A 26,833-nucleotide genomic window follows, 5' to 3' on the forward strand; every position below is an offset into this window, starting at 1 on the left:
CCCCCCCCCGCCCCAGGCGGCCCATAGCCTTCGGGGCGGGCAAGGATGCCGTGGGGAGATGGCTCCCCCGCGTGCAAGGAGCCCCGCGCCCCCCGCTCCATCCCACCCCACCCGCAGCCACCTGCTCGGGACCGGCGCCCCAGCTGCGCGGGGCCGGGAGATGCTCCCAGCCCTTCCCGGCTCCCGGAGCGGGGCGGATGGAGGGAGGCAGCTGCTGCTTTTCATGGAGACCCCCTCGCTCCCCCTGCCCCACCCGGCGCCCTGGGGACGGGCACCAGAGTTGGGGGGGTGCAGGCTGCGGCAGGGGAGGTGCACCCCAATGGCAGGGTGAGGGGTAGCCAAAGCCTCCTGTGGCGCAGCAAGGGACAGCGTTGGGATGCCAGGCAGGGTGAGGAAGAGTTGGGACACCGAAAAAAGGCAAGGAAGGAAACTTTGCCTGCAAGGAAGCCAAAGGAAGCCTGAGCGGCATTCCTGGGTGAAGACACGCCATCCCCTCTGGTTTCCAGGATTGCACCTCCCGGCTGGCTGAGCCATAGAGGGTGAGGGGCCATGCACCCCCTGTCAGGGCTCTTCCTCCACTCCTTTGTGTCCTTGTCCTCCCAGGGCTGTTACAGAGGCGGCGGAGCCCTGAGCCAAACTGGGTGGGAATATGGCCGAGAAGCTGGTGCCTGGGGACCTGTTCCTGAGGAAGACCCGGGAATCGGTGTCATCCCTGGACTCGGAAAAGCTGGCACCCATCTCACCTGAGGCGGGCGGCGAGGAGTCATCTGACAGCGAGGGCGAGCAGGAGGACAGTTCCCACAAGCTCATCCGGAAGGTGTCCACCTCGGGGCAGATGAGGAGCAAGGTCAGGGGCGTGGGGGCCTGGGGCGAGGGGCTGGCCAGTGTGGGGGAGTCCCTGAAGAGAAGGTGTGGTGGTGGGGGTTCGTCTGCTCTGGGGTGTAAATCAGTGCCAGGCACTTGCCGATTGCAGACCCAACCCAGCCAGTGCCCGGGACAGTGATAACAGGGCTCTGGCCCCATACCCAGATCCCCCCCCTCAATTGTCTTCATCCCACGTTTGGATCCTCTGGGTTGTCCCCGCCTGCCCCAGGGGAAAGGGGGTTCTTTCAGGAAGGCTCCGCCTCACGGATGCTCTGGGAGTAAGATTTAGGGTCGTTGTGCTGTAGGCTCCTGGGATCCCGCAACCCACTGCAGGCAGCACGCATGTGGGGCTGGGTGGGTGGCAAAATGGAGCCAGCATCTTTCCCGGCACCCCAGATAAATTTGGCTGTGCCAGGCTCCTGCAGCCTTCCCTAGATCCTGTCCCCCATGGTGTGCTGGGTGGATGGGGACACCTTTGAGGTTGGATATGACACTCTTTTGCCTCCCAGCTGTTGGTGTGAGGGCAGCTTGTGTGTGCAGCTTGCTCAGAGGAAGTTATTTTGGTCGGACCTACAAAAATACAGGGTGCAGTGCCTTCTGGCCAGGCAGGGGTGGGTGGCTGTAGGTGTCCTAGGTGGGGGACAGTGAAATGGCCAGGCACCTCCTGCCTGAGGTGTAGGGAGAAATAACCCAGGCTGAATGGCCAGGTGGGAAGTGGGAAGAGGAGGAGGTTGGTGGGGGATGTTTTAAGGAGGAGAGACCTGAACATGATGCGGGGAGGATGCTCTGGAGGACGTGCTGGATGAGTGGTCCCTTTGCATCCACTGGCTGTGGGGAGGAGGTGGTGGTGTGAGTCCAGACAGTGCCTGCAGTGCTGGAGGGGCAGGCGGGGGCTGCTTCGGACCCTTGCCGTGGGGCTGTGCCAGAACCGCCCCCCCTCAGCCAGCTTCCAGCCCCAGACTCCCCCCCAAGTGAGGGAGAGCAGCTGAGAAAACATGGCAGGGGGATGCCGTTGTGGAGCTGGGGTGTACCCCAGGGCTCTGAAGTTGGGTGCTGGGGGCACAGAGGGATGGGGCGTTGTGCTGGGTTTGGGAGCAGCTGGGGGCTGGGTCCGGCCCCCCTCCCACTGGCCCAGAGCTGGCTGTTGTGCAAAGTCTGGCACATGGGCATGAGGGGGCCAAAGGGCGTTTGTCCAGGGGTGCGGAAGTCCTGTGCTCCCAACCTGGTGCTGTGGGGTTTTCCCACTTGGCAGGAGACATTTCCAGGGCAGGCGGCGCTGGGGGGGTGCTCTTGCCAAGTCCCTCTGTCTGCTCAAGGAATGTGCCTCAGTTTCCCCTTCTTTGGAGCAGCTGGCGCCTCCTCTGCCCTCTCTGACCTGGCTGCCAGGTGGGTGCCAGGGGCTGTGCCGGGGTGCAGGGTGCTGCGTGGGGGGCACAGTGGGCAGGGTGCTGGGGACGAATAGTGCTATGTGTGAGCCCTTAGCACCCTCCTGGAGGGGTGGCAGCAGCCACTGGCGTTTGCCATGAAGCATTTGCTGTGCCGGCAGGGTTTGCTATGCTGTAGAGCATGGGGGATATTGCAGTGAGTTGTCAGTGCCAGGGAACCAAGAGAAAAGGGTGGGTGGCTGGGCTGTGCCCATGTCTTGCAGCAGCAGCACAGAGACATAAGTGCACCCTGAGCCCCCAGCCCAGCCGTCAAAGCCTCTCTGTGCCGCCAGCAGGTCTGGCCTCACTGGCTGACCTGCCATGGCCACGCATGGAGAAAGGCTGAGCTGCCGACTCCCTGCCTGCTGCTGCCACTGCGTGCATCGGCAATTAGCCATGCAGGAGGTGATGCCGGCAGCATGTTGGGGGAGGCAAGTGATGTGATGGACGGGCAGGTGGAAAGGACATGGCTGGGTTAATGCCTGCGGAGTTGGGAGAGAGGAGAGAGGGCCAAGAGCCTGGCAGGGCTGGTGCTGGAGGGGAGGGGGCCGTGCGTGCATTCCCCCTCCCCAAATCTAAGTGTTTTCAGTGTTGGGGTTCAGGGTTTTCCCTGAGGATTCCTTTGCCTTGGTCCAGATGGGCAGGACCGCACTTGCCAGCCTGGCTCCTTGCCAGATGGACTCCTTTCTCCCCTACAGACATGAGGATTTTGGGATGCAATTGCTGCTGCCCCCCAGGCTGGGCTCTCCCGGGCTCAAAGCCGTGCCATGGCACATGTACTGCCTGTCCCTCTGGCCGTGGCCACAGCTGCAGGCACCTTCCTGAGCCACTTCAACACCCCTGTGCTACCGCTGTGGGTTTGGGATGGAGGGGGTGGGGAACCGTTGCCTGCACCCCAGAGACTGGGGCAGGTACCTAATTAGCACACAGTTAATGAGTAAGGGAGAGTCTAGTGCCAGGGCTGCAGCTTTTGAGAGATAACTGGGTTAGCGGTGGGGGGTGCTTGGCCTATTTTTTGGCCATCGGTGGTGGCTGGGGTGCTGGAGGGGGTCTATAGGAGCTTGCCATGTTGGGGAGCCAGGAAGCGTCAGGACCCCTGCCCCACTGCTCACCCTCACTGACTGGGGGGACCCTGGTCCTTGGTGATGGGAGTGGGCAGCTTCCCCCACGGTGGGGTGTTGACCAGCCCCGTGGGGACAGGAACAGGTGAGGATCAATTTGGGATCTGCTGAATCCTTCCTGATCACTGCTCCCCATTCCCAGCACCCCCCCACAAATGCCTGTTTCCCCGTCCCCTTCTCAAACCTCCCCATCAATCACATCTCCCCACTTCACACCCCCAGCTTGGCTTTCTCTGGGCTGTAATTTCCGGGGCGCCCTGTGGGGCGCTTTGTGCCGGCTTCGGCGCGGAGGCGGCGAGGCCATTGTGCTCAGTGACAATGACAGCTGCCAGGCACAGGTGCCCCCACCGGCCTGAATGGCCCCAAGATGGATGGGGTGTTGCTGCCGCCCCCTCCTCCTCCTCCTCACCGCGGCCGGTGGCTGTCGGTTGCCTGCACCGTGTTTTGGGAGCACAGGGGCAGAGTGGGATGGAGACTCTGTGTTGCATACTGGCACTGGTCCCCTTAGGGCCAGGCGTGGAGGGAGGGGGGAGAAGGAGGCAGTGCCAGCACTGGGGTGCATCAAGACATTTGAGGTGCTGGAAAAAGGGAGGGGGACACACGACACATCCTGCCTGCGTGGGCCGGGCACTCGGCTCCAGGCGCTGCCTCGGCATGGGCTCTCCTGGCAGCTGAGCGGAGGCGGGGAGTGATCCGGCAGCTCTGCTCAGTTCGACTCCGTCTGCAAGGAGCTGCAGCAAGTGACTGGTCCTGAGGTTCTTGCACCAGAGCCAGGGGGGGTGCAGACAGCAAGGGGGGCATGGGGGTGCATGCCAGGGACAGGAACATTGCCCGCAGGGTGGGCACAATGTGCATGGCCATGGTGGGCAGGGGCATGGCTCGTCTGCCATTTAGAAGTGGGGATCATGTTCCTGAATTCCTGGTACTGGGGTACATTACAGCTACTTGGTGAGGGTGAGGGACCTGCCAGCATTCTCCTGGAGGGCTGGGGGGGTGTCAGTGGGGTTATTGGTACCCCGAGGGATGAGTGCTCCTGGTCTTTGCTGGAGGCACTGGGCACCCCGCAGGCTCAGGGTGCCCCAGGGATGGGGTGAGCAGTGGATGTGGATGTAGGGGTGCTACGGGAGGCCTGGCTGTGGGGAGGGCTGCCTGCTGAGGGATGGATCCTGGCAAAAAGACAAGGAAAGCAAGGTAGGGCCCCTGGGGCCAGGCCTGGAAACCTCCTTCCTGCAGCGGGAGAGTGGCACATGGCTCCTGGGCAGTGCATTCTCCTGTCCTGACACTGGTGAGGGCCTGGAGCATCTCTTGTATGGGGAGAGGCTGGGACATCTGGGATGTTCAGCCTCGGGGGGGGAAGGCTGGGGCCGGAGGAGGCCTCGGCAATGTGGATAGATATTTGAAGGGGAGGGTGCAGCAAAGAGGGAATGGGGCTCTTTTCAGTGGTGTCTCCTGATGGGACAATGGGCACAGATGAAAAAGTAGGAAATTGCATCTGAACACAAGAAAACAGTTTTTTCTACTGTGAGATTGGCCAAGCACTGGCACGGGCTGCCCAGAGAGGCTGTGGAGTCTCCCTCCATGGAGATGTTCAGAACCCATGGGTTGAGTATCTCCATGGTCCTGGGCAGCTCCAGGTGACACCCCTAGACTCCATCCCAGAATTCCCTGCCAGCCCCAGTCATGCTGTGGCCAGCTAACACCAAAGCTCATCTCCACCCCGGCTGTGCCTGCATTGTTCCCAGCCCGGTGGCATGTGGTCTGCAAGGGGCTGGCCAGGGGACTGGTCTGACACTGGGTCACCCCTGCAGAAGGACCATAGAGCGGGGCACAGCGAGGCTGCCGGGGACCATCCGTGCTGAGGAGGCTGGGCTTTCTCTTGTTCATCAGGGCTCGCCGCACCAGTGCCTGGGGTGTAAAGATAGCCCCAGTGTCGCCAGCCGGATGTTTGTGAGGTTTCTCAGATGTGCTGCCCTCTCCCCGCTCACATTTTCCATTATGCAAGCGCCACTCTCGCCTGTCAGTGGCTGGGCAGGGGGGGAGAGCTGTGGCAGTGCCCGTGGTACCTGGGCACGAGGTGGGGGGCTGGTGTGGGGTGGGCTGGCGTTGGATGCCTGCTGGCAGGATGCTCGGGCACTGGTGTGGCTGTAGATAGGGAAGCATGAGCTCATTTCTAAAAAGGAACTGAAGGTCGTGACTGCTGAAGGATGAGGTGTAGGGGGGTTTCGCCCATCTTCTGGGGGCTGCTTCCCTCATTCCTCTCCTTCCTGTTAATCCTCTGTCCCCTTTTGAAGGCCTGAGGGATGCCTCATGGCACCATGTAATGGCATGTCAGCACCAGTGCCGGAATCTCCTTCCAGGTTCCCCCAAGCACTGGGAAGAGGGGGTTTTGAGGTCCTGCAATGGCAGCAGGCTGCATCCTTGGGGAGCACAAGTGCATCTGAGCCTGCAGAGCTGTGTCACCCCCGGGGCACCGAGTCCTCTGGTCCCGGAAGAGCTCTGCCGTATCGCAAAGCCTGATAAGGTTTCCAACTGACTCCAGACCACAGGGTCCCCAGCCCCATGACCGGGCTGTTTGCTGTGCTGCCGGCTCTCTCCTGCTCTCCTGGTACCTGCTGGTGCAGGAGGGGGACGAGCTCTGGCCCAACCAAACCCTGGCATGTTCCCGGCAGGCTGCGGCGTCGGGAGGAGGTGCCTGGGGTGATGTTGGTGCAATGCAGGTTGGTGCGTTGGCGGGTGTTTGGTCCCCTCTCCTCCTCTTCCTTGAGCAAGGCATCGTGTCACCATGGGGCCAAGCAGATCCCATTGGGAGCGGTGCACGGCTGCCAGCCGGGTGGGCAGCCAGTGCAATGCCCACCAGCCATATATGCCAGCATTCCTGAGTAACTCGGCTTTCCTGGCTTTTCTCCAGCAGCTCCTTGGCTGTCCAAACCAATCCCAGAAGGAAACCCCTCGCGCCTCTTCTGTGGTCAAACCTGGCTGCACTGTGGGCTCTTCCCAGGGATGGCGGTGGCAGAGCTGGGGGAGTGGGGTGGGGATTCAAAGCAGTGTCTCTGCTTTAGGGCTGAAGGAAGAGCCAAGAGCCATCATTTCAGGGTGGGGTCCTGGAGGGTCCCCTCGGGGTGCACCTCAAGCCCCTTTGCCTGTGCTGAGCAAGGGGGCCCTCCCTGGCCCTCCCCAGGCATGGTGGCCCCTGGGGACCAGCCTGGTCCTGGCAGGGCACATTGCTGGTGGCTGGCCATCCTCCCAGGGCTATTTTTATCTGTATTTCCTCTGAGGCTCTGGTGCCACTTGCCCTCCATCAGCTGTGGCTGAGCTGGAGGTCGTGGTTTCTCTGCGGACCCTGAGTGGTTTTGTGCTTGCCTTGGCCTCCCTACCCTGCTTCTCCGGGACCCCTGGTGCCAGGCACATCCCAGGTGATGTGGAGCCCCCCAGGCTGGAGGGAGCAGGGAGGGCCCCCAAGATGGGGCAGGAGAGGGCTGGGGCAGAGCTAGCCCTGGGCTGGTGACTGGGCATATCTCTCTGGGCATCGTCACACCATGTCACTGCTGCTCCTTCTGGGATGGAGCCAGTGTTGGCTCCGCTGTGACTCCCTGCAGCACTGGCTAGGGCTTGCCAGCCAGAAAAGCTGGGGTTGGGGTGACTGGAAGGACTAGGGCTCGGTTTGGGGTGCAGGTGGCACCCCATTCTCAGGGCTGTGCAATGGCCGGGGGCTGTCAATGTCCCTGAAAGCTCTCCGGGAGGAGGAGGCAGCCCCTACCCTGCACAATGGGTGTGTGGCTCCTGCTGCTGGGTGCTATCAGGTACCTAGTAGTCTCTGTCTATGGGGGGGCTGTATTGTTGTGGTGACCCTGGGGCTGCGGGGGAACCAGCACGGCAGGGGCGATGTCACCCTGGTACATCCCACTGCCACTCGCCCCAGTGCCCGCCTTTGCCCTCCCCACCCCTTTCCTGGTTGTGAAGGGGAAACGACGGGCTTGCTCCATGCTGCCCACTACAGCATGGCTTCCCATGGCAAGGCCAGGTCTGCTGGTGGCCTTGGACATCAGGTTCCCCCTAAGTTTCTCCTGAAAGCAGGGCCTCAAAGCCACCGAGCCACTGGGGAGCTGCTCCTGGCACAGGGTGGCATTGGGTGCTCCTGGCTGAGACCAGCTGAGACCTAGCTGAGACTGAGTTTCTGGGATGCTGGTGGTGAGTTAGTATGCAGTGGGGGGAAACTAAGGCACGGCCCCCATAGCCACGGCACTCTGTGTGTTGTAAAACTCTTATGGGTGTCATGGTGGAGATGGTGGGGGGCTCTGCCTTTCAGGCTCTGCCCTAGCCTGAGACTGGCATAATGTTGGCAGCAGTGTTTCCGTCCCCGAAATGGCGGGGGCTGTGACACCCTGGGGCTGTGCGATGCCTTGTAGCCACTGGCTGCCAGGAGGAATTGCTGCAGTGGCTGCAGCAGGATGGGCTGGGGGTGTTTCAGCTCCGGCCCCTCCCAGTAGGGGATGCCATCCCCCCAGCAGCCTTCCTGGCCAAATCCTGCCAGGAGGTGTCCCTGGAGCCAGGCAGAGCTGAGCACCCGCTGCTTCGCTGGCTTTGGTTCTGCTGCGTTAGCCCTGAACCACCGTCAGGGACCTGGCTCCTCTTCCTTCTCCTTGCCATCATGTTCTGCTCCTCACCATCATGGGCTCCCCACGCCGCTCCTTGCTGTCACACGCTGCTTGTCCTTTGCAGCAGAAGCAATGATTTCAGCAAACCCAGAGCCCGTGCCTGCAGCCACTGCAAGCAGCGAGACGTGGTGGAAGTGGCCTTTGTGGCTGATCCCACTTGGCTGTGGCAGGACCCTGCCCTGTCCCGTCCTGACGTGGGGCAGGGACTGCTAAGGTACACGGTTTGTTTGTGGATTTAGGGGGTGCAGCAGGACCACCCATGCTGCCCTTGTTGGCTGTGTCACAGCCTGGGCTCAGGGCAGCTTTGGGCTCAACATCTCTGTGTGCTCAGGCAGATGAGAGGCTGGGGAGGGGACGCGGTGGTGCTGGCCCTGGGGACACCAAGCCTGTCTGGACCTGTGCCCGACACTCCCAGGCTGCATGGGGACCAACCAGTCCTGGGGGCGCAAAGCATTGATAGAGAGAGATAAAGGCATAAAACTCTCCAAATTCGGGACTGCAAGCTGGAAGGGAGCCAGAGACATCCTGGTATGTGCCCTGGGGGGCTCAGGGAGGGGTCAGGCATTGGAGTGTTGAGGCTCACGGAGTACCCCAGGTGAGGTTTTGGCTTCTTTGTGATCTTGGAGGCTCCTGCTACTCCAGGTGCTCTGGCCATCTCATTTGGAGCCGTGGGGCAGTGGGTGAGCACTGAGGGCAGGGGTCGGTGTGTTTGCAGGTGGGTGCGTGCCTAGGTGCCACTGCTTGCAGCACTCGGGCGGGCACTGATCATGGAGCCCCAGGGCCGCGGTTCTCTCACGATGCCCTCCCTGCCTGGTGCTAGTTCACCGTTAAATGTGCCTTGTCGTTGTGTGCCGGCATCTGATACAACCGCTGTTGCGGCTAATTGCAGAGGAGCAGCTGAATGGGGCTGCTGGCGGTGCTTAAAGAAGATACAATCAAAGATTAGGCAGTGCCAGAGCATCTCTTCCACCCCGCACGGCACAGGCTCGTGGCCGCATTGCAAACACTAATTAATTGAGCCTTGTAAACACCACTGCAAGGAGGGTAAATATTGGCAGGTGCTGTGGATCGAGGATGGCAGGGGCTGGGCGGCCGGGCTGCAGGGATGTGCTGCACTACGAGGAGACGCTCTGCTTCCCGTGGGCTGCCCTTGTCCCCACATTGTCCCCTCCAGTGGCTGTGGGTGCCAGGCAGGGCTGGCCACATCCTGTCTGCCTGCTCCCCAGTGCCACCTCCAGTGCAAGTCCTGGTGGCTCTGGGCCATCGGTGTCCTCTGAAGGAGCTCTCCTGGATCCAGCGTTGCCCTTGGGTTCTGGGGAGCTGCAGCAGGTCCAGGCTGTCCTGGACAAAGCTCTGGGGATGGAGAGGAGGTGACCAGAAGCGGTGTTTCGGTGCTGCTAGAGGCCTCCAGCCACCACACATGAAGTGCCCAATGGCCAGGGTATGGCAGGTGATGGAGATCAGTCACCGTGCTACGTCCAGCACAATGTGAGCCCCAGGATGTCCCATCTATGCTCTGGGCACCACTTAGCTCCTGGGGACTCAGGGTCAGGCATCACCAGAGGAGGGGGGTGGCTTTGGGGCTCCAGGGGCTGTGGGAGCTCATGACTCTGTGGTCTCTGCAGAAGAGCGTGAAGGAGGGGCTGTTGCTGAAGCAGACGAGCTCCTTCCAGAGGTGGAAGAGGCGATACTTCAAGCTGCGGGGCAGAACACTCTATTATGCCAAGGATGCCAAGGTAGGCTGGGGAGGGGGCTTCCAGCATGCTCAGCTCGGGGGGCTTGAGCTTCCAAGCCTGGGGAGGAGCCTGAAATCCCTGCCTGGGGTAGACTGGGGCTCCGATTTCTCCCCCACAGTCCCTGATCTTTGATGAGGTGGACCTGTCTGATGCCAGCGTGGCTGAGACCAGCACCAAGAACATCAACAACAGTTTCACGGTGAGGGAAGTGTGGGGCTGCCCACCCTGCTTCTCCACCTCAGCACCTTGTGGGGAGGCACCCCAGCCCATTCCCTCCCACAGAGCTGTGGGACACCCCACTATGTGCCAGGCTTTTCTGGACGCTGCTCTCCTCGGGGCTGGCTGGCTGCGGGGTGTCCGTTCAAGGGGACATGGAGACTGTGGCTGTTGCAGGTGATCACACCATTCCGGAAGCTCATCCTGTGTGCGGAGAACCGTAAGGAGATGGAGGACTGGATCAGTGCCCTGAAATCTGTCCAGAAGTGGGAGATCCATGAGGTGACATGGGCGGGGGGCTGTGAGTGAGCGGGTACCACTCTGGAGCCGGGGGTCATCCCGAAGACACTTTGACTGCCGGAGAGGAGCTGCTGCCTTCAGCACAGCCTGTGGGGAGGGCAGGAATCAGGAGTGGGGCCAGGTGGCCTTGGGGGGGGTAGGAGGGTGGGATGCCATCTGGAGGTCTCAGGGGACTGATGGGGCAGGGCTGTGCCCCCCAGCAGGCCACGCAGTTCAACATGGAGCACTTCTCAGGCATGCACAACTGGTACGCCTGCTCCCATGCCCGCCCCACCTTCTGCAACGTGTGCCGCGAAGCCCTGCCGGGGGTCACCTCCCACGGCCTCTCCTGTGAAGGTCAGCACTGGGGTCTGGCTGGGGGGTGGGCTGGGGGACCCTTTCCCCGGCTGGCCCAGAGCAGGAGGGGTGCGGGGTGATGCCCACCGGCCGCCGGGACTGCAGTGTCACCAGCGGTGGAGGGACAGGGGATCAGGGCTGTGCATCCCATGGGGACTGTCCCTGCTCCTCCCCGGCACAGTCTGCAAGTTCAAGGCACACAAGCGCTGCGCTGTCAGAGCCACCAACAACTGCAAGTGGACAACCCTGGCCTCCATTGGCACTGATATCATCGAGGATGAGGATGGGGTAAGCAGGGGAGTCCCCGTGGGGGGACCCTGGCAGGACAGAGCCACCAGCACAGCTGACCTTGCTGTGCCCAAGCTGGGAGCAGGGGGGACCGTGGCCCCCAGCTCTCCCCTGCACTGTGTGGCCTCCAGGCTTGGCTCTGTGGGGACATGGCCTGTGGACACCTCCTCTGCCACCCAGCATCGGGATCCCTTACTGCCCTCCAAGTGGGGCCACCCCCAAACATTCGCTGGGGACACCCCTGTCCTGCCCCATGCCTGGGTGGCTGCAAGGGGCTGGGAGGGCACAGGAGAGGTCCCAGGGCTGCCCTGCCCTGCTGTGGGTATCGTCCCCTGCCCACCGCTTCTGTGGTGCCTGGGGGGTGGGGTGGCCCATGTCACTGTCCCCCAAGTGTGGGGTGGTGGCAGGGGTGATGCACCCTTGGCAACTTCCCCTCTCTGCAGGTGGCCATGCCTCACCAGTGGCTGGAAGGGAACCTGCCTGTCAGCGCACGCTGTGCTGTCTGCGACCGCACCTGCGGCAGTGTCCGGAGGCTGCAGGACTGGCGGTGTCTATGGTGCAAGGCAATTGTAAGGATGTGTCCATCCCTGTCCCCCCAGCTGCAGCACTGGCAGCACTGCCCCTCCTGTGTGCATTGCTGGGGAAACTGAGGCTGGGGACTTTGGTCCTGCATCCCCAGCTTTGCTTATGCATGTATCCCCAGGTTCACAGTGCCTGCAAGGAGCAATTTGGCAAGAGATGCCCCCTGGGCCAGTACAAAGTGTCCATCATCCCTCCAACTGCCTTGAACAGCATTGATTCGGATGGTGAGTCACAGAGGGGACAGGGCTGGGCTGCGGGTGGTGGGGACAGGCTGTTTGGGACAGGGCTCTGAGCTCTCTGAGCTTTTCTGCAGGCTTTGACTTGTGGCACTGTGCCTGCTTTCCCAAGGGGCAGCAGGAACACCTGATGTGGGGTGCCCCCCATTGCACCCCAATGGTTCAGCACCTTTCAGGGCAGGATGAGGCCCTTGCATGGGTTATTTCTAATTTTTTTGGTAGTGCAGAGCAGAGCTTCCCCCAGGTGCGGGTGGTTATGGGGTGCTGGGGGGAGAAGCAATGCACAGCCCAGGGGGGACCCCCCTACCATCTCCCTCACTATCTCCAGAGAGGCCCAGCTGGCCTCCGCTGAACAAAATCTGTTCTTCTCCTCCGGATATTTCTTTCCTCATTCTTTAATGATTTTCACTGCTCAGCTCAGCCGGTGGCTCATCTGCTTCTCGTTACTCATTGGGATGCTGTCAGGGTAACCATCACGCGCTTCTCCTCCAGCTTCCGAGCTGTGGCTGCTCGTGGCCGCCTCCCAGTAGCATCTCTGCTCTGTCCCAGCCAACCCAGGCCAGTGCAGCCACAGGGCCAGCAACTATGACCACAGCTGAGCCTGACTGAGATTCCCATGGGGAGCAACCTGGTTGCAGCCCTCTCCTCCTGCCGCATGGTCCCCGTGCAGACGGGTGCTGCCGGCAGCGGGCTCTTCTGCGGCAGCCCACGCTCTGACTCAGCAGCCCCCGGTGTTCTGCTTTGCTGATCTACTCCGCCAGGCTGGGAGTGGAGATGGAGCGATGTCAGGTGGTGGTGGGCTGCGGGGATGCTGCTCCCCGCCTGGTGAAGGCACCAGGGCTCCCAGTCACCCCCCAGGGGGCTCTGGGGCGGTGGCTGCAGGGCTGCTGCCAGTGGCAATCAGGGCTGATGCTTCCCCTGCTGCACCATTGCCGGGTCTGCCAAGGGAAGGAGCCAACGGGCACCGGTCCGTGGCCTGTGGCCCAGGATGGCCAAGATGTGCCTGAGGAAGGTGCGGGCTGTGGGCCAGCCATTGATCCTCCTCTTCCCTGGGCACATTTTATTCCCCATCTCATTTCTTTAAAAGCTTGGTGCTGGCTGCCAAGCCTCCTGAGGCTTCTGCATCATTCGCACCCACCAGCCAGAGCCCTGGCAGGAGCAGGCGGCAGAGCTGTGACAGTACAGCCCCCCGGGTCTGCGACCGGTTACCAGTGGCCACGCTGGCTGCCAGTGCTACCCCTGGGCACCCCCAGGTGCCCTGTTCCCTTGTGGTTGGGCCTGGTCGGTCCCAGCCATGCTGTTGGCACAGTGAGGAATGGGCCCTCCTGTGCCCCCACTGCCTTTCAGAGTGGCAGCTGGGACCACGAGTCAACTCAGTAACACGCTTTGTGCCTGCAGGGACCGTGATGGAGCAGGTACCTAACTTGGATCTGCCCTAGTACTAGCCTTGCCCGTTGCCACCCCACCCCGTCATCACTCCCATCTCTGACTCTTCCTCCCACCCTCTTCATGCCCTGGGCACCCTGCTCACTGTCCCTCCTGCCTGGCCCCAGCACCCTGCAGGTCAAACACGGCACACTCAGGGTGTCCATGCTGCCCCTGCTCTCCTAAGGTGTCTCCACTGGTGTCCTTTCGGGGGGGTGGGAGCCAGGGCAGGGGGCTCACACGCCTGGGTTCCTCACAGGTTTCTGGAAGGCCACCTGTCCCTCGACCTGCTCCAGCCCTCTCCTGGCCTTTGTCAACTCCAAGAGCGGGGACAACCAGGGTGTCAAATTCCTGCGCAAGTTCAAGCAGTTCCTCAACCCAGCCCAAGTCTTTGACCTCATGAATGGGGGCCCGCATCTCGGGTAAGCACTGGCCTGGGCGCCCTGGGGTGGTTCCAGAGGGGTTGTGGCGCAGCCCCCAGACCCTCTCTCCTGTTCCCCCCACAGGCTGCGCCTCTTCCAGAAGTTCTCCACCTTCCGGATCCTGGTGTGTGGAGGGGACGGCAGTGTGGGTTGGGTGCTCTCCGAGATCGATGCCCTTGGACTCCACAAGCAAGTGAGTGAGTGCTGGGCATCGCCGGCGCAGGCTGCAGCATCCCCAGCGCCGCAGCAGGCAGCCCTGCCATGTCCCCAGGTTGCTGCAAGCAATGGGCATGGTGGGGTTTTGGGTGTTGTGGGTGCCCTGGGGGGCTGTGCTAAGACCCCCACCCTGTCCTTTTCCCACAGTGCCAGCTGGGTGTCCTGCCCCTGGGGACTGGCAATGACCTGGCACGAGTGCTGGGCTGGGGCAGTCTGTGCGACGATGACACCCAGCTGCTGCAGATCCTGGAGAAGCTTGAAAGGGCCACCACCAAGATGCTGGACCGGTGAGCACAGAGCTCTGCTCCCCCTGCCACCACCATGGCACCTCTCAGGCAGTCTGTCCCTGTCCCTTGCCTGTGTGTCCCCATGCCAGGGTGCCAGGAGGTGGTGGTAGCCATGGTCTCTGCTTGGCAGGTGGAGCGTGCTGACCTATGAGGCCCCCAAGCAGTCCCCCCCAGCCCTGAAGGAGGAGGAGAATGGGGACTCCAACATCCAGGTGGGCACCGTTGGGGACTGAGAGATTGAGATGAGGAAGGATAGGCTGGGGGGCAGGTCCTCGTCCACGCCATCAGCTGGTTTGGAGACATGCAGGGTGGGATTGCACAGCAGGAGGTCATGCTGGGGGTCCCTGGGGACTGTGGCTGAGAGGGGGTTGGCAGGTTGCTGTGTGGGATGAAGTGGGTCTGGCAGGTCTCAGCCTGGCATGTGCACTCGGGAGCCGGCAGCAGGAGTGAGTGGAGCTGCCTGCTACCGACAGGCCATTTTGGACTCTTCCATGTGCTCCCCTCAAGTCCTTACCTCAGTTTCCCTCGTGCCATGGCTGAACATCCCCTCTGCCTGGCGGCACAGGCATGGCTGCCTTCGAGGCTGGGGGAGCATATCAAGCAGGGCTGTTTATCCCCAGTCCAGGGCTGGCTGGGCAGGGCTCCCTCCTGGATTGGGGTGCCCAGTGGGGACTCATGGCTCCAGCTGTCCTCCCCTGCTCCCCCAGGCTCAGATCTCCCACTACGCTGACTCTGTCGCCTTTCACTTGGCCAAGATCCTGGAGTCGGACAAGCACTCAGTGGTGATCTCCTCTGCAAAGTAAGGAGGCGGCTGGCCATAGGGGTGCCAGAGCCCTTCCACTGGGTGGGAGGCATGTCCCCAGGGGTGCTGAGCACCTCCCAGGCCAGGCTGTCCTCTGTCTGGCCACCAGCAGCTGCCAGCTGTGCTGGTGGCCGGCAGACAACCCCAGCACTGCCACTCCGGTGTAGGGGGGCGTTATCCCAGCAGCCCCCCAGCAGTAATGCCATGCCCTCTTCACGTGCCTGCTGCTTCCCTTGGCAGGTTCCTCTGTGGCACTGTCAATGACTTCGTGGCCGAAGTTGGCCGGGCTTACAAGAGGGCAATGGAGAACAAGCAGGAGGCCGAGTTGATGGCACGGAAGGTGGGCTGCAGGGGGGCTGGGGCATGTGGGGTGCCCTGGGAGGGTCTGCTCTGGGGGCCTGTGCATGCATGGGGATGTGCTGTGCTTGGGGTACCCAGGCCCTTGGGGTACCCAGGGAAGCTGTGGGCACCCAGTGCTGAGCGTGGTGGGTGTCCCGCAGTGTGCCATGCTGAATGAGAAGCTGGACTCACTGGTGCGGGAGCTGAACGAGGAGGCTCGGGCAATCGTGGTCCCTGAGGGAATGGCACAGGCCACCCCTGCTGACACCAAGGACCAGGAGAAAGGTGGCAGCTTCAACCCCAGCCCCGTGCCTCGCATCTTCAAATCCAAGGAGCAGCTGATGCTGCGGGCGAACAGCCTGAAGAAAGCCCTACGGCAAATCATCGAGCAGGCAGAGAAGGGTGAGGGGGTAGCAGAGGCTGGCAGCTCGCATGACACTGCAGCAGCCTGGCACGGGCTGTGGAGCCACCGCAGCTTGTGCTGGACCTGTACCTTGGTTTCCCCCTCTGAATCCTTGGGCCAGCAGCAGTGCTGTGCGGTCCAGGGGCATCAGCCCTTCTCTGATGCTTGGTGTGGCTGAGGGAGGTCCCCAACACAGGGCAAAGGTGCCACCCTGGTCCCTGCCTGGCACAAGCCCACAGGGCTAATCCGGGGAGAGGGCACAGGGGCTGTGGGGCTGCCTGGGACACGCTGTCATGCCCCTCTTTGCATCCAGCTGTGGATGAGCAGAACAAGCAGACCCAAGCCTACCGGGGCAGCGCAGGCCCCAGCAGGAAGGACAGCTCGGAGGAGCTCAACAAGGAGGAGGAGAGGCTCAGTAAGATGCCAATGGGGAATGCGGCTTTTTGGGGGGGGAACATGGAGGTGAGCTGTGGGATGGGAGCCGGGTAAGAGCCAGTTCAGCAGCTGCCTCCTCTTCCCCCCGGCCAGGCTCCCGGCGGGAGACAGTGACCTCCGCATCTTCCTCCATCATCCTGGACCGGCCAGACACCTTTGGCAGCTTGCAGTTCCCCGAAGACCCCAGTGCCCTGTAAGTCTGGGCTCCTGCTTGCACCAGGGCCCCTGGCCCACCTTTGCTGACCATCACAGAGCGGGAGCAGAGCTGCTTCTTGGAGATGGCCTCTGGGGGATCCTCTGCACACCAGTGCAGCATACCTTGTGCCCAGCCCTCCCTGGCCTGGCCACACCACGGAAGCCGCCATGTGCCCAGTGCTGCCAGCCCCTTGGCCAGCACCATGCTCACGCTGGGGGCTACCCCTCCTGGCCAGTGCAGGCAGGTCCTGGGTGCACCATGGGTGTCCCACCATGGGGACTGAGAGAGCTCCAGCCAGCCCTGCTGGCTTCCCAGTGCCAGCCCCTCCAGGAGCTCATTCCGTGGCTCTGGCAGGTTTTGTGCCCCATCCCCGCTGCCAGCCTTGTGGTTGCCCGTGTGCAGCCACCTCACAACGTGCCCGCCCTCTCTGCTGCTTTCAGCCTTTTCTCGGAGAAATGCGTCATGAATAACTACTTCGGTATCGGCCTGGATGCAAAGATCTCCCTGGAGTTCAACAACAAACGGGATGAGCACCCCAAGAAGTGCAGGTTAGCTGAACGCCCCCCTCTCCCCAGATTCCCCTAGGAAAACGTACCACCCCTGTGGCTTTCTGATGCCTGTGCCAGGATGCCAGCCATGGGGTGGGCTCGGGGCTGTGGTACCTGGCTGGGGACATGCTCGGCATGCTGGTGAGCACCCCTGGGTGGACTAACACACCTGGGAAGGGGGAGGGCTGCTGCGAGGCTCCAGCTGCTGATGCCCTGCGGGTGTGTGAGTGGGCACAGGAGGGCTTGGTGGGGTTTATCTGCACCTAGATAGAGGAGACATGGTGTGCTGGCTTGGAAGGGTGCATATATGGGTGCCATATCCTGCAGCTCACATCTCCTGCCAGGCAGCAGGGACCCCCTGCTTAGGGGATGGGGAAACTGAGGCAGACGCAGGGCCAGCAGTCCAGGCTGGCTGGTTCAGCCCTGGACAGGCAGGGTGGAGCCATGGCCCCTCTCACCCACCCTGGTCTCCCTGCAGCAGCCGCACCAAGAACATGATGTGGTACGGAGTGCTGGGCACCAAGGAGCTCCTGCAGCGTACCTACAAGAACCTGGAGCAGCGGGTGCAGCTGGAGGTAGGGGGCTGGGGGGAACAGGGATGGGGTGGGGGGGGCAGCGGTGTGGCAGCCCCCCAGGCTCAGCCCTCTTTTGCAGTGTGATGGGGTGCCCATCTCACTGCCCAGCCTGCAGGGCATCGCTGTCCTCAACATTCCCAGCTATGCTGGTGGCATCAACTTCTGGGGAGGCACCAAGGAGGACAATGTGAGTGCCAGCACCATGGGGTGGGGAGGGGGCGCATGACATCCTTCCCACGGTCCCAGGGAACCTGGGATCCCTCAGGCAGAGGGAGTCTCTGGTTTGGGCACACATGGGGGAGAAAGCTGGGTCCCAAAATGAGCCCGGTTTGGCGGTCTCACTGATCCTCTACAGAACTTTGGGGCTCCGTCCTTCGATGACAAGAAGCTGGAGGTAGTGGCCGTCTTCGGCAGCATCCAGATGGCTGTGTCACGGGTCATCAACCTCCAGCACCATCGCATTGCACAGGTAGGGGCAAGGGACCCTGTGTGGTGCTGGAAAGCTTTGGGGCACCAGTGGAACAATTGGGTAATGCAGCCCAGCTGGGCTGGCACTAGGAGGCTTTCCAGCCCTGGCACAGCAGCTGAAGCCACATGTAGTGTCAGCCGTGATGCTAAGGCCAGGGTCACTGTCCCACAGTGCCGCATGGTGAAGATCACTATCCGGGGGGACGAGGGCGTCCCTGTGCAGGTGGATGGAGAAGCCTGGATCCAGCCACCTGGCATCATTAAAATCCAGCACAAGAACCGAGCCCAGATGCTGACAAGGGACCGGGTGAGCACGGGGCTGTGCAGCCTGTGCGGTGGGTCCGTGCTGGGGCAGGGGGACCTGCAACAGGGTGAAGAGGGCCATCTCACTGCCCCCACAGGCATTTGAAAGCACCCTCAAGTCCTGGGAGGACAAGCAGAAGGGGGAGAGCTACCGAGCGGCTGCCAGGCCGCGGCTCAGCTCCCAGCAGTCCATGGAATACCTGACTGAGGAGGAGAGCAGCCTCTTGCAGCAGGTCTCACGGGTTGCCGAGACCCTCATCGCCAGGTCAGGCTGTGGTGGACACAGCAGGGGGGACCTTTGCTGTGGCACCCCAGAGCTCCAGGGCTCTCCTAGTCCCGTCCAGCCCTGAGGATCCCCAGTATCTCTGTCCCCTCTCACCTGCAGGATCCACGAGGCAGCCAAGGCTCACAAAGCTGTGGAGCAGGAGCTGGCGCATGCTGTCAATACCAGTTCCCTGGCACTCAGCGAAGCCCTTTCCAACAAAGCCACTGTCACCTCAGAGGTGAGCCAGGGCTGAGGGGAAAAATGCCACCTGCACCTGGCCACCCTGGAGCTGTGGCACTTGAGGGGTCACCCCTCCATGCCCCCTAGTTTCTCAGCAGGAACACGGCTGTGGAGGTGGTGCTGAGCATCAAGGAGCTGTATGCTGAGACCAGGGCATTCCTGGAAGGGAAGGCGGTGAGTCAGGGACTGAAGAGCACCCCAAGACCCTCACTGGAAGGGCCTATGCCCCTGGCCGGCACCTCTGGGGGTGACAGCAAGGACAGGGATGGTCTCTGTCCCCCCCAGCTGGACTCACCACAGGAGGAGGAGGCACTGCACGGCCCCCTGAGTGTGCTGGGCCAGGAACTGCAGAGGCTGCTGGACATCCACTGGCTGGGACCCATTGCCCACCCTGCTGAAGAGGTGGGTGCCCATGGACCGCTGTGGGGTGGGGCATAGACCACTAGGTGTCTCCAGCGCCCCACTCAGCCTGGCTTCTCATAGGAAAGTGCCGGCAGCGCCAACAAGGGGAGCTTCAAGCTTCGCCTCAACATCCCCAAGCCCAGGAAGGAGAAGGACAAGGTGCAAAAGCAGAAGACCAACAGCACGCTCCCAGGTAAAGCAGGGGGGTGTAGCAGGGAGGGGGAGAGGTACAGCCCACGCTGTTGGGGACCCCCCTGTGCTGGCATGTCCATTGGCCTCTGGACCTGGGCATTCAGCGAGGTAGCCTTGGGGAGGGGGGATAGGGCATGTCCTGGCTGCCTGGGGATGTCACCTTTGTCACCACGAGCCCCTTAGAGCTGGCAGAGCTTCAACTAATGGATAGGCGGAGCCCCCCAGCCCTCTAAACTCCAGCAGGAGGGAGAAGGGAGCTGTGGTACAGCTCAGCCCTTTGGGTAAGTCCCTGCCTCAGGGCTGGGGGTCGTGATGATGGGGAGAAGCTCGGATGCTCTGTAAGACAGCCAAGGAGAAGAGAAGCCTCTCCAGCCTGAGCCTGGCCCCGCTAGAGCCAGGGGTGGGAGGGGGGATGCTGGCTGCAGCCCCCACAGCTGCCCTCAGCTGCCTCCACCGGCCCTGTCCACCTCTGTGGTTTTTCTCCCTGCCAGCGGACAAGTGGGGCTCCGAGGAGGTGGCAGCTTGGCTGGAAGCTCTCGGTTTAGGGGAGTACAGAGACATTTTTGTCCGGCATGACATCCAGGGCTCTGAGTTGATCCTGCTGGAGAGGAGAGACCTGAAGGTACAACTATCCTTGTGCCCATGAGGAACCCCCAGCCCTCAGGGAGCATGGTGTCCTCCATCCCTCCTCTCCCTGTCCCCCCATGGGGGCAGAAGGCAGGCCCTGACCCTGCACCCTTCCCCAGCCCTGAGCTTGCCCCGCTTGCATGCGGAGGAGGGGGTTGGCCCTGGATCCCCAGCTTGCAAGAAGACTGTGTCCCTGCTAGAAGCAGGATCAACAGACCATGCCCTCTCCTGCACCCCAGCACAGCGACATGCTTGTGAGAGAGCCCAGGGCTCCTGACAAGGGCCGTGCTCAGGCAGGGAGAGCACGAGGAGCCTCATCCCCCACTGCTTGCTGCCAGTGAGAGGCGAGGGCCAGCCCCTTCCCGCACCTCAGTTCCCCTCTCCTCCCTGCAGGACCTGGGGATCACCAAGGTGGGCCACATAAAGAGAATCCTCCAGGCCATTAAGGAGCTCAGCAGCCCGCCCTAGGCTGGGTGCTGCCCCCGGACCAGGGGCAGGCGGGGGGGGTGGGGCTCCTGGTCCCCACTGTGCCCTGTATGTGTGGAGACCCCCTGCTTGCCTTGCTTCGTCTATTGTCCCCCAGTGTCCCTGGAGCCAGTGCTTCTTCCCAAGCCTGTGGGCTGGAAACACTAAAGCAGAGGTCTAGCCCTGTAGGCAATGTGGCCTGACCCCAGTCCAGCCCCCACAGGGTCAAGACAGGAGCTTGGACTGCAATGTGCGTGCCCAGGCAGGGGCCAAAGCAACAATCCCCCTTCCCCACCTGAGTATTTAAGCTGTGTAAATATTTGGAGAAAAGATACTCATTGCTGCTGCTTGTGTAGTGTCATTACTTAGGGTTGGGGGGGAGGAAGAGGGAAATGGGGACTTGGCCCCTTCCAGCCTTCACTCATCAGCTCTCACCCCACTTCCTGCTCCCCATCATGCAAACTCCCCCCCCATTCACCCTCTGCCCCAACACAGCTCCAGTTCAGCGTGATCTCTGCTGCCATCCCCTACCCCAGCAGCCACCACCAGTGTATAAGACAAACATAACATTTTATTAACAACTCCACATGACTTTTTTTTTTCCCCCCCCCCTCCTCCCCTTCAGTTAAAATTGACATTTTTGTACATGGTGCTTCCCTGCCAGAGAGCACCCAGTTATTTACAGGCTATTTACAGAGATGGGCCTAGCAGCTGTTCAGTATCTCCTCCAGCTTGAGCATGTCCATGGGCGTGACTTTGGCAACCTCAAAGTAAACCCTAGAAGGAACCACGTTGTCTTAGAGCTCAGCCACAACCCCAACACCCACCAGTGCCCCACAACTCTCTGCAGCACCCAAGGGTGCCACCCTCTGCAGAGGGAACAGGCACGAGGCAGAGCCCCCTGACCCTCACCTGTGCGAGTACTTGGTGTGCACAGCCTTCAGCTTGTCGCGGGGCTGGTACGTCAGCAGGAAATTCAGCTTCTTCACCAGGGGATGCAGGTCCTGGGAGCGGTACCCGCTGTAGTACTCCAGCGTGGGGGTCTGCAGAGGGACAGCAGGGTTGAGCTGGGTCCTCTCAGCAATGATACAGCCATCATCTTCACTCTCCAGTCCCCCAAGTCTGAGCATAGCCCCAGAGCATCACCCCCACACTCCAGTCCTTCCACTCCTGCACCCCCTTGGTGACTCCCAGTGTGTCTCAGGGGGGACAGAAGTTTGTGCGGGCACTTACCCAGCCACCAAGGTTCTTCATGATGAGTGCCAACAGCAGGCAGCTGGCAGCCAGCTTGGAGGGGCTCTCCCGGGCATAGTCGTACTCCTGCAGTGTCATCTCACAGAGGAATCGGGCCAATGTCAGAGTCTCCATGGTGGCACGGGCACACTACAGCCAGGCAGGCAGGGAAAGGCTCAGCCTTTTGAGCAATGCTGCCCCTCTTTACCTCCCCCCCCGCCCCGTCAACCTTTATTGGATCAAATGCTGCCCCTGGGGTACAGAACACAGATCCCACACCCCCATCCTACCACAGACCAGCATCTTCACGTCTCAGCCCTGTCACGGGTGGCCTGGCCAAACCCTCCTTGGTGCCAGCTGGGAGCCCAGGGCTTCAGGGATGCAAAAGCCACCCCAAGGAGCTAACACAAGGGGGTCCTGCAGGCACCTAGACACCAGCCCCCCCACTCGCTGCACCTACCTTGGCAAAGCGTCGCAGGAACCGGTAGGCAATAGGGATGTTGATATCAAACTTGAGGGTGCTAAGGATGCTTATTTCCATAGCAATGAGCTCTTCCCGCTTGTAAGCATCGTCACAGATGTAGAGGAAGTCATCCACGCATGGTGGGCACCTCTCCTGCCGGGACACAACTGCTCAGCACCCTAAGAGGGACTCATCCCAACAACACTCAGGAAAGCCCACCAGTCCAGTGGGGCTTGTGTGTCTATTGTGCCCCCAGCCCTTGGGATAGAGGAGGTAACACAAGGACAGACAGACAGACGTACTGCCCCGGTAATTCTCAGGGCAGTGGCCTGGCACTGTGGGGACCTGGCCTTCTCCAACAACCCCTGGGGACCAGTGAAGCACAACTCCCTCTGCCCCAGCACCCCCAGACAGAGCAGGAGTCACCTCAAATTTGGAAGCGATGAGGATGGCAGTGGAGCCAATGAGCTGCAGCTTGTCCCTCATGCTCACCACCTCCACCAGGTAGTGGTCCACCAGCTTCACAGCCAGGTACAGCGTCTCGTGGTTTAGCTCAAAGTTCTCCTGCATGGGTGTGGGGAGGGGGATAGGAGAGGGTGTCAAGCAGAAGCTAAGCATACCTGGCCCTCCTGCAGGTCCCCTCACTAGGGGCAAGATGTGCCTATGGGGCCAGGCTTGGAGGAAGGGATGCAAGGGGAAGGGGGAAAGTCAGCTCTGCACTGGCAACACTTGCAGGAGCCTCTGCCAGTATACTGAGGTTCCTCAAAGGCAGGGTGGGGGCTGCTTTGCAGAAGACGATGGCCCTCCCCATGCCCACCTACCTGCACCTCCACCATCCAGTCCACCAGGATGGCACGCATGTCCCCACTGATGTCTGGCTGCTTCTTCATGTAGTCAGGGAGCATGAATTTCTCCTGCCGAGGCACCAGCTGTCAGGGACTCACTGGACACCACCACTCTCAAATGAGACCCCTGGCACCCCATGCACAGCCACCGCTTCCCCAGACAGGGCTGCCAGCCCCTGGCCAGGCATCACACACCTCTCTTCCCCGCATGTATTCGAAGATGTCCTTGGCATACTCTGCGTTGGCATAGGGGTCACCCAGCTGCTCCTTGTCTATGTCCTCCACTGCTGGTACCTGCTGGGATGGAGGCAGTAGTAAGGGGGAGGCCCCAACCTCTGCAGGTGCTGGTCACCTCTTCAGGGCAAGGCTGCTGCACCCCTGCCCCATTGCCCCCCATCACTCTGTAGCCCCCACCCAACCCTTTCCCATAGGAGATCTTTTAAAGGAAGAAGGTGGGGGGGGTCTGGCCCCTCCCCCAGCTTCCCATTGCACTGGCCCACGTATCTCCAAGGTCCAAAGCACTGCCTGGTGCCCCAGTATCACCAGTGGCAGACGCTAACCAGTGCCTTCAGGATGATCCTGGAGCCCAGGCTGCAGCCCGGGGTCCCTGCCCTCTCCTCAGGGAGCTTCTGTACCTGTGCAGGCACCAGCTCCTCTGGCACAGGATCCTCCTTGGGCTTTGCAGGAGCCTCTGTCGGGGGAGTTTTCTTCATTGGCCTGGACAGGAGAAAAGTGTAAGTCATTGCTGGGAGGAGGCTGCATCTCCTGGCTCCAGAGCCCCTTGCTGCTTCAGAAAGGGGATAAACCACCCCTAAAACACCCCTATAGAGACTCTTAGAATCATTCAGGTTGGAAAAGACCCTTAAGATCTTCAAATTCAACTGTAAACCTGACACTGTAAAGTCTACCACTAAACCATGTCCCTAAGTGCCATGTCTACAGGTCTTCTAAATTCCTGCAAGCACAGGGACTCCACCACTGCCCTGAGCAGCCTGTTCCAATGCTTGGCAACCCTTTTGGTGAAGAAGTTCTTCCTAATATGCAATCTACACCTCCCCTGCCACAACTTGAGACTATTTCATCTACAAATTCAACTGTAAACCTGACACTGTAAAGTCTACCACTAAACCATGTCCCTAAGTGCCATGTCTACAGGTCTGCTAAATTCCTGCAAGCACAGGGACTCCACCACTGCCCTGAGCAGCCTGTTCCAATGCTTGGCAACCCTTTTGGTGAAGAAGTTCTTCCTAATATGCAATCTACACCTCCCCTGCCACAACTTGAGACTATTTCATCTACTGTCTGGTCTCCCCACCTGGCTTATGGTCTCCATCATCCAAAAGAAACTCCCACCTCTGCCTGTTATTCCCCATGGGACAGGCTTGGGTCTGCAGCATCTCCCCTGCCCCAGTCCCTGTCCCCATCTCCCTTGGCTACTCACTTTTTCAGGTTGATCTCATTGGTCTTGGCCACCCCGAGGGCAGCATGGGCCTTCTGTGCTTTGTGTGGTGCCACTTTCACAGCCTCCTTCTTCCCAGACAGGACCTGGTTCTTGTGAGCCTGTTTGGGTGAGAATGGGGGTGTACAGAAGGAAGTGAGGTGTGGCCTGCAGGGAGACCTCTCTTCCTGTTGACAGGGCATGGGACACCCCCAATTCTGCCTACTTGGTGGAAAACCCAGCCCCACAGAAGCACTCACATTGGTGATGTCCCCAAACGCCGACCTCTTCTTGGGCCCGCCCTGCGGTGAGGATGGAGACCTCTTGGCCTGACAGCTCTCCTCCTGCAACAGAGGCTGTTAGAAGATGGGGGGCCAGCTGCCCTACAGAAGCACCCCCATCCCTCACCCAGCTGGGGACTCACCTTCTCGGGGTTGGTATTCTCCAAAGCAGAGTGCACCCTCCCTCGTCGGGGCTGCCTGGTGCCCAGCACCTTGGCACTGCGTGGCAACGACATCCTCTTCCTTGGCCTCTATGAGCAAGCCTGGGGCAGAGCAGACCTTGATGCGGGGGAACTGCCTGCCCCAGGGACACCGCAAAGGCAGAGCCATGGGACACTTGTCCCTCCCGGCAGGGGTGGAGCACAGCAGGGACAGACCCCAGCCCTCAGCATAGCAGGCGGATGGTGCCCAGGGAAGCGTGCAGATCTAGCTAGGGGGGTTCAGGAAGGGTTGGTACCCTCCTCCCTGAGGAGTGGGCGATATGGACCCTCACCTAAACCACCCTGCTAGAAGAAGAGAGTAGGCAGCTCCCTGCTCCCTCCATGCCAGGGAGGGACGTAAATGCTCCTGCTCCCTTACCCCAGGGCGGGGAAACAGGCTCAGGGGTACCCTCGCACCCCCGGGGAGCCCCCAGGACAGGGGACTGCGCCCCTGTTCGCCCCCGGGGCACGAATTTACAGGGGTGTGGGTATGGATACTCTCCGAGGAGAGAAGGGCTCAGCCTTCAGGGGACCCCCAGGGGCAGCCACTCCCCAGGGACAAGTCCTGGTCCCCGCTCACCTGCGCCGCCGCCGCACCGCCGGGCCCGGAGCTTTTGAATGTAGCAGTTCGGTAGCGGCCGGCCAGCACTGGCCGAGCGTTACCCAATCAGGGCGCGGGGCGGGGCCAGGCAGCGACCAATGGACGAGCTTGCAAGGATGCTGTTACTAAGGGGCATCATCCCCGGCGACCAATGGAAGGGAGGGCTTGCGGTGGGGGCGTGGCGGTTCGCCCGAGACGGGCAGTGATTGGTGGGCCAGGTTGCCGTTTAAACCCGTCATGGGTGTCATGGCAGGCGCCGGGCCTGGCGGTGGTGGGGGAGCGGGCGCTCCTCGATATCCCGTGCTGTGCCCTGGCGGGACCGGGCGCTCTGGGGAAGCAGCCCCGGCTCTCCCGCACTTCACGGGAGAGATGGCGCGCCCTCCGCGGGCCCGTGGGCCTGGCGCCCCTACGGGAGCCTCCATCCCCGGCCTGCTGCCCTCTGCCTGGCCTGTGGGTCACCCCTCGGCCCCCCAGGCACCGGGTTTGGGGACAGGGTGTACCGGGGCTGGCCACGCAGCTCCTGAGACCCGGTGTCATAGAATCATAGCATGGTTAGAGTTGGAGGGGATCTTAAAGATCATCGAGTTCCAACCCCCCTGCCGTGGGCAGGGACACCTCCCACCAGACCAGGCTGGTCACCAGGCCGATGGGTGATTTACATGGCTTAGAGAACACTGCCAGAGGTATTGGCAGAAGTGGTTCTGGTGGGATGTCGTGCCATTTAACAAAGTTCAGTAACAAGTTTTGCTCTGTTCCTGTACTGCACAGTAGTTCGAACAATGATTCAAAACTTCCAAGGCAGAATCAAAGTTGCCAAGGTGACGCGTGGAATGACTTTACAACCTTGGAGGGTTATAAAGGAGGTGTGTTTATTCAGTGCCAGACGCACATGGGATCCTTCCCAAAGATGTGCGCCCTGACCCAAAGCAAAGTTCTGTGTTCATGGCCCTAACTAATACATATTCAACAGGTGTGACACAACGCCTATACATATCATAGAATCATAGAATTGCCCAGGCCGGAAGGGACCTCCAAAGGTCATCTAGTCCGACCCCTCCACAGTCAGCAGGGACACCCCCAACTAGACCAGGCTGCCCAGGGCCTCGTTGAGCCTCTCCTGAATATCTCCAGGGAAGGGGCCTCAACCACCTCCCTGGGCAACCTGTTCCAGTGCTCCACCACCCTCACAGTAAAGAACCCCCTTCTAATCTCCAATCTAAATCTGTTCCCCTCCAGCTTGAAGCCATTGCCCCTCGTCCTGTCACTGCAGGCCTTTCTAAACAGGCTCTCCCCAGCCTTACTGTAGGCTCCCTTCAGGTACTGGAAGGCTGCTATTAGGTCACCCCGGAGCCTCCTCTTCTCCAGGCTGAACAACCCCAGCTCCCTCAGCCTGTCCTTGTAGCA

General features: G+C 61.2%; 2 protein-coding genes across 10 annotated transcripts; one reads left to right on the forward strand and one right to left on the reverse strand.

Moving 5' to 3' along the window:
• Positions 1 to 246: 246 nt before the first annotated feature.
• On the forward strand, positions 247 to 20,715 carry DGKK (diacylglycerol kinase, kappa). 5 transcript variants are annotated; one of them, XM_014956066.1, is made up of 29 exons: positions 254 to 847; positions 9,690 to 9,800; positions 9,919 to 9,999; positions 10,194 to 10,298; positions 10,517 to 10,652; positions 10,834 to 10,940; positions 11,384 to 11,509; positions 11,644 to 11,746; positions 13,443 to 13,605; positions 13,690 to 13,798; positions 13,969 to 14,108; positions 14,239 to 14,320; positions 14,816 to 14,907; positions 15,151 to 15,250; positions 15,411 to 15,651; positions 15,966 to 16,067; positions 16,181 to 16,280; positions 16,724 to 16,831; positions 17,310 to 17,406; positions 17,486 to 17,593; positions 17,762 to 17,875; positions 18,047 to 18,181; positions 18,276 to 18,442; positions 18,563 to 18,680; positions 18,770 to 18,856; positions 18,968 to 19,084; positions 19,166 to 19,277; positions 19,768 to 19,898; positions 20,297 to 20,715. In XM_014956066.1, the coding sequence occupies exons 1-29, from the start codon at positions 650 to 652 to the stop codon at positions 20,369 to 20,371; spliced, it is 3,465 nt and encodes a 1,154-aa protein (XP_014811552.1). In that variant the 5' UTR covers positions 254 to 649; the 3' UTR covers positions 20,372 to 20,715. The 5 variants fall into 5 exon arrangements, with proteins under 5 accessions (XP_014811551.1, XP_014811549.1, XP_014811550.1 ...); XM_014956067.1 differs by having other exon boundaries at positions 255 to 847; positions 10,520 to 10,652; XM_014956065.1 differs by having other exon boundaries at positions 247 to 847; positions 17,313 to 17,406; positions 18,770 to 19,084.
• A 246-nt stretch (positions 20,716 to 20,961) lies between these two features.
• On the reverse strand, positions 20,962 to 25,487 carry CCNB3 (cyclin B3). Of its 5 annotated transcripts, none has more exons than XM_014956071.1 (12): positions 25,409 to 25,487; positions 24,772 to 24,891; positions 24,608 to 24,691; positions 24,351 to 24,469; positions 23,545 to 23,626; positions 23,105 to 23,206; positions 22,886 to 22,978; positions 22,491 to 22,628; positions 22,062 to 22,217; positions 21,602 to 21,751; positions 21,281 to 21,411; positions 20,962 to 21,145 (listed from the first exon to the last, which is right to left on the reverse strand). In XM_014956071.1, the coding sequence occupies exons 2-12, from the start codon at positions 24,862 to 24,864 to the stop codon at positions 21,073 to 21,075; spliced, it is 1,221 nt and encodes a 406-aa protein (XP_014811557.1). In that variant the 5' UTR covers positions 24,865 to 24,891; positions 25,409 to 25,487; the 3' UTR covers positions 20,962 to 21,072. The 5 variants fall into 5 exon arrangements, with proteins under 5 accessions (XP_014811557.1, XP_014811556.1, XP_014811554.1 ...); XM_014956070.1 differs by having other exon boundaries at positions 23,105 to 23,203; positions 24,608 to 24,703; XM_014956068.1 differs by having other exon boundaries at positions 24,608 to 24,703.
• Between the last annotated feature and the right edge of the window lie 1,346 nt (positions 25,488 to 26,833).

Source organism: Calidris pugnax, unplaced genomic scaffold (genome assembly GCF_001431845.1).
Source record: "Calidris pugnax isolate Ruff unplaced genomic scaffold, ASM143184v1 scaffold281, whole genome shotgun sequence".
Taxonomy (NCBI): Eukaryota; Metazoa; Chordata; class Aves; order Charadriiformes; family Scolopacidae; genus Calidris; species Calidris pugnax.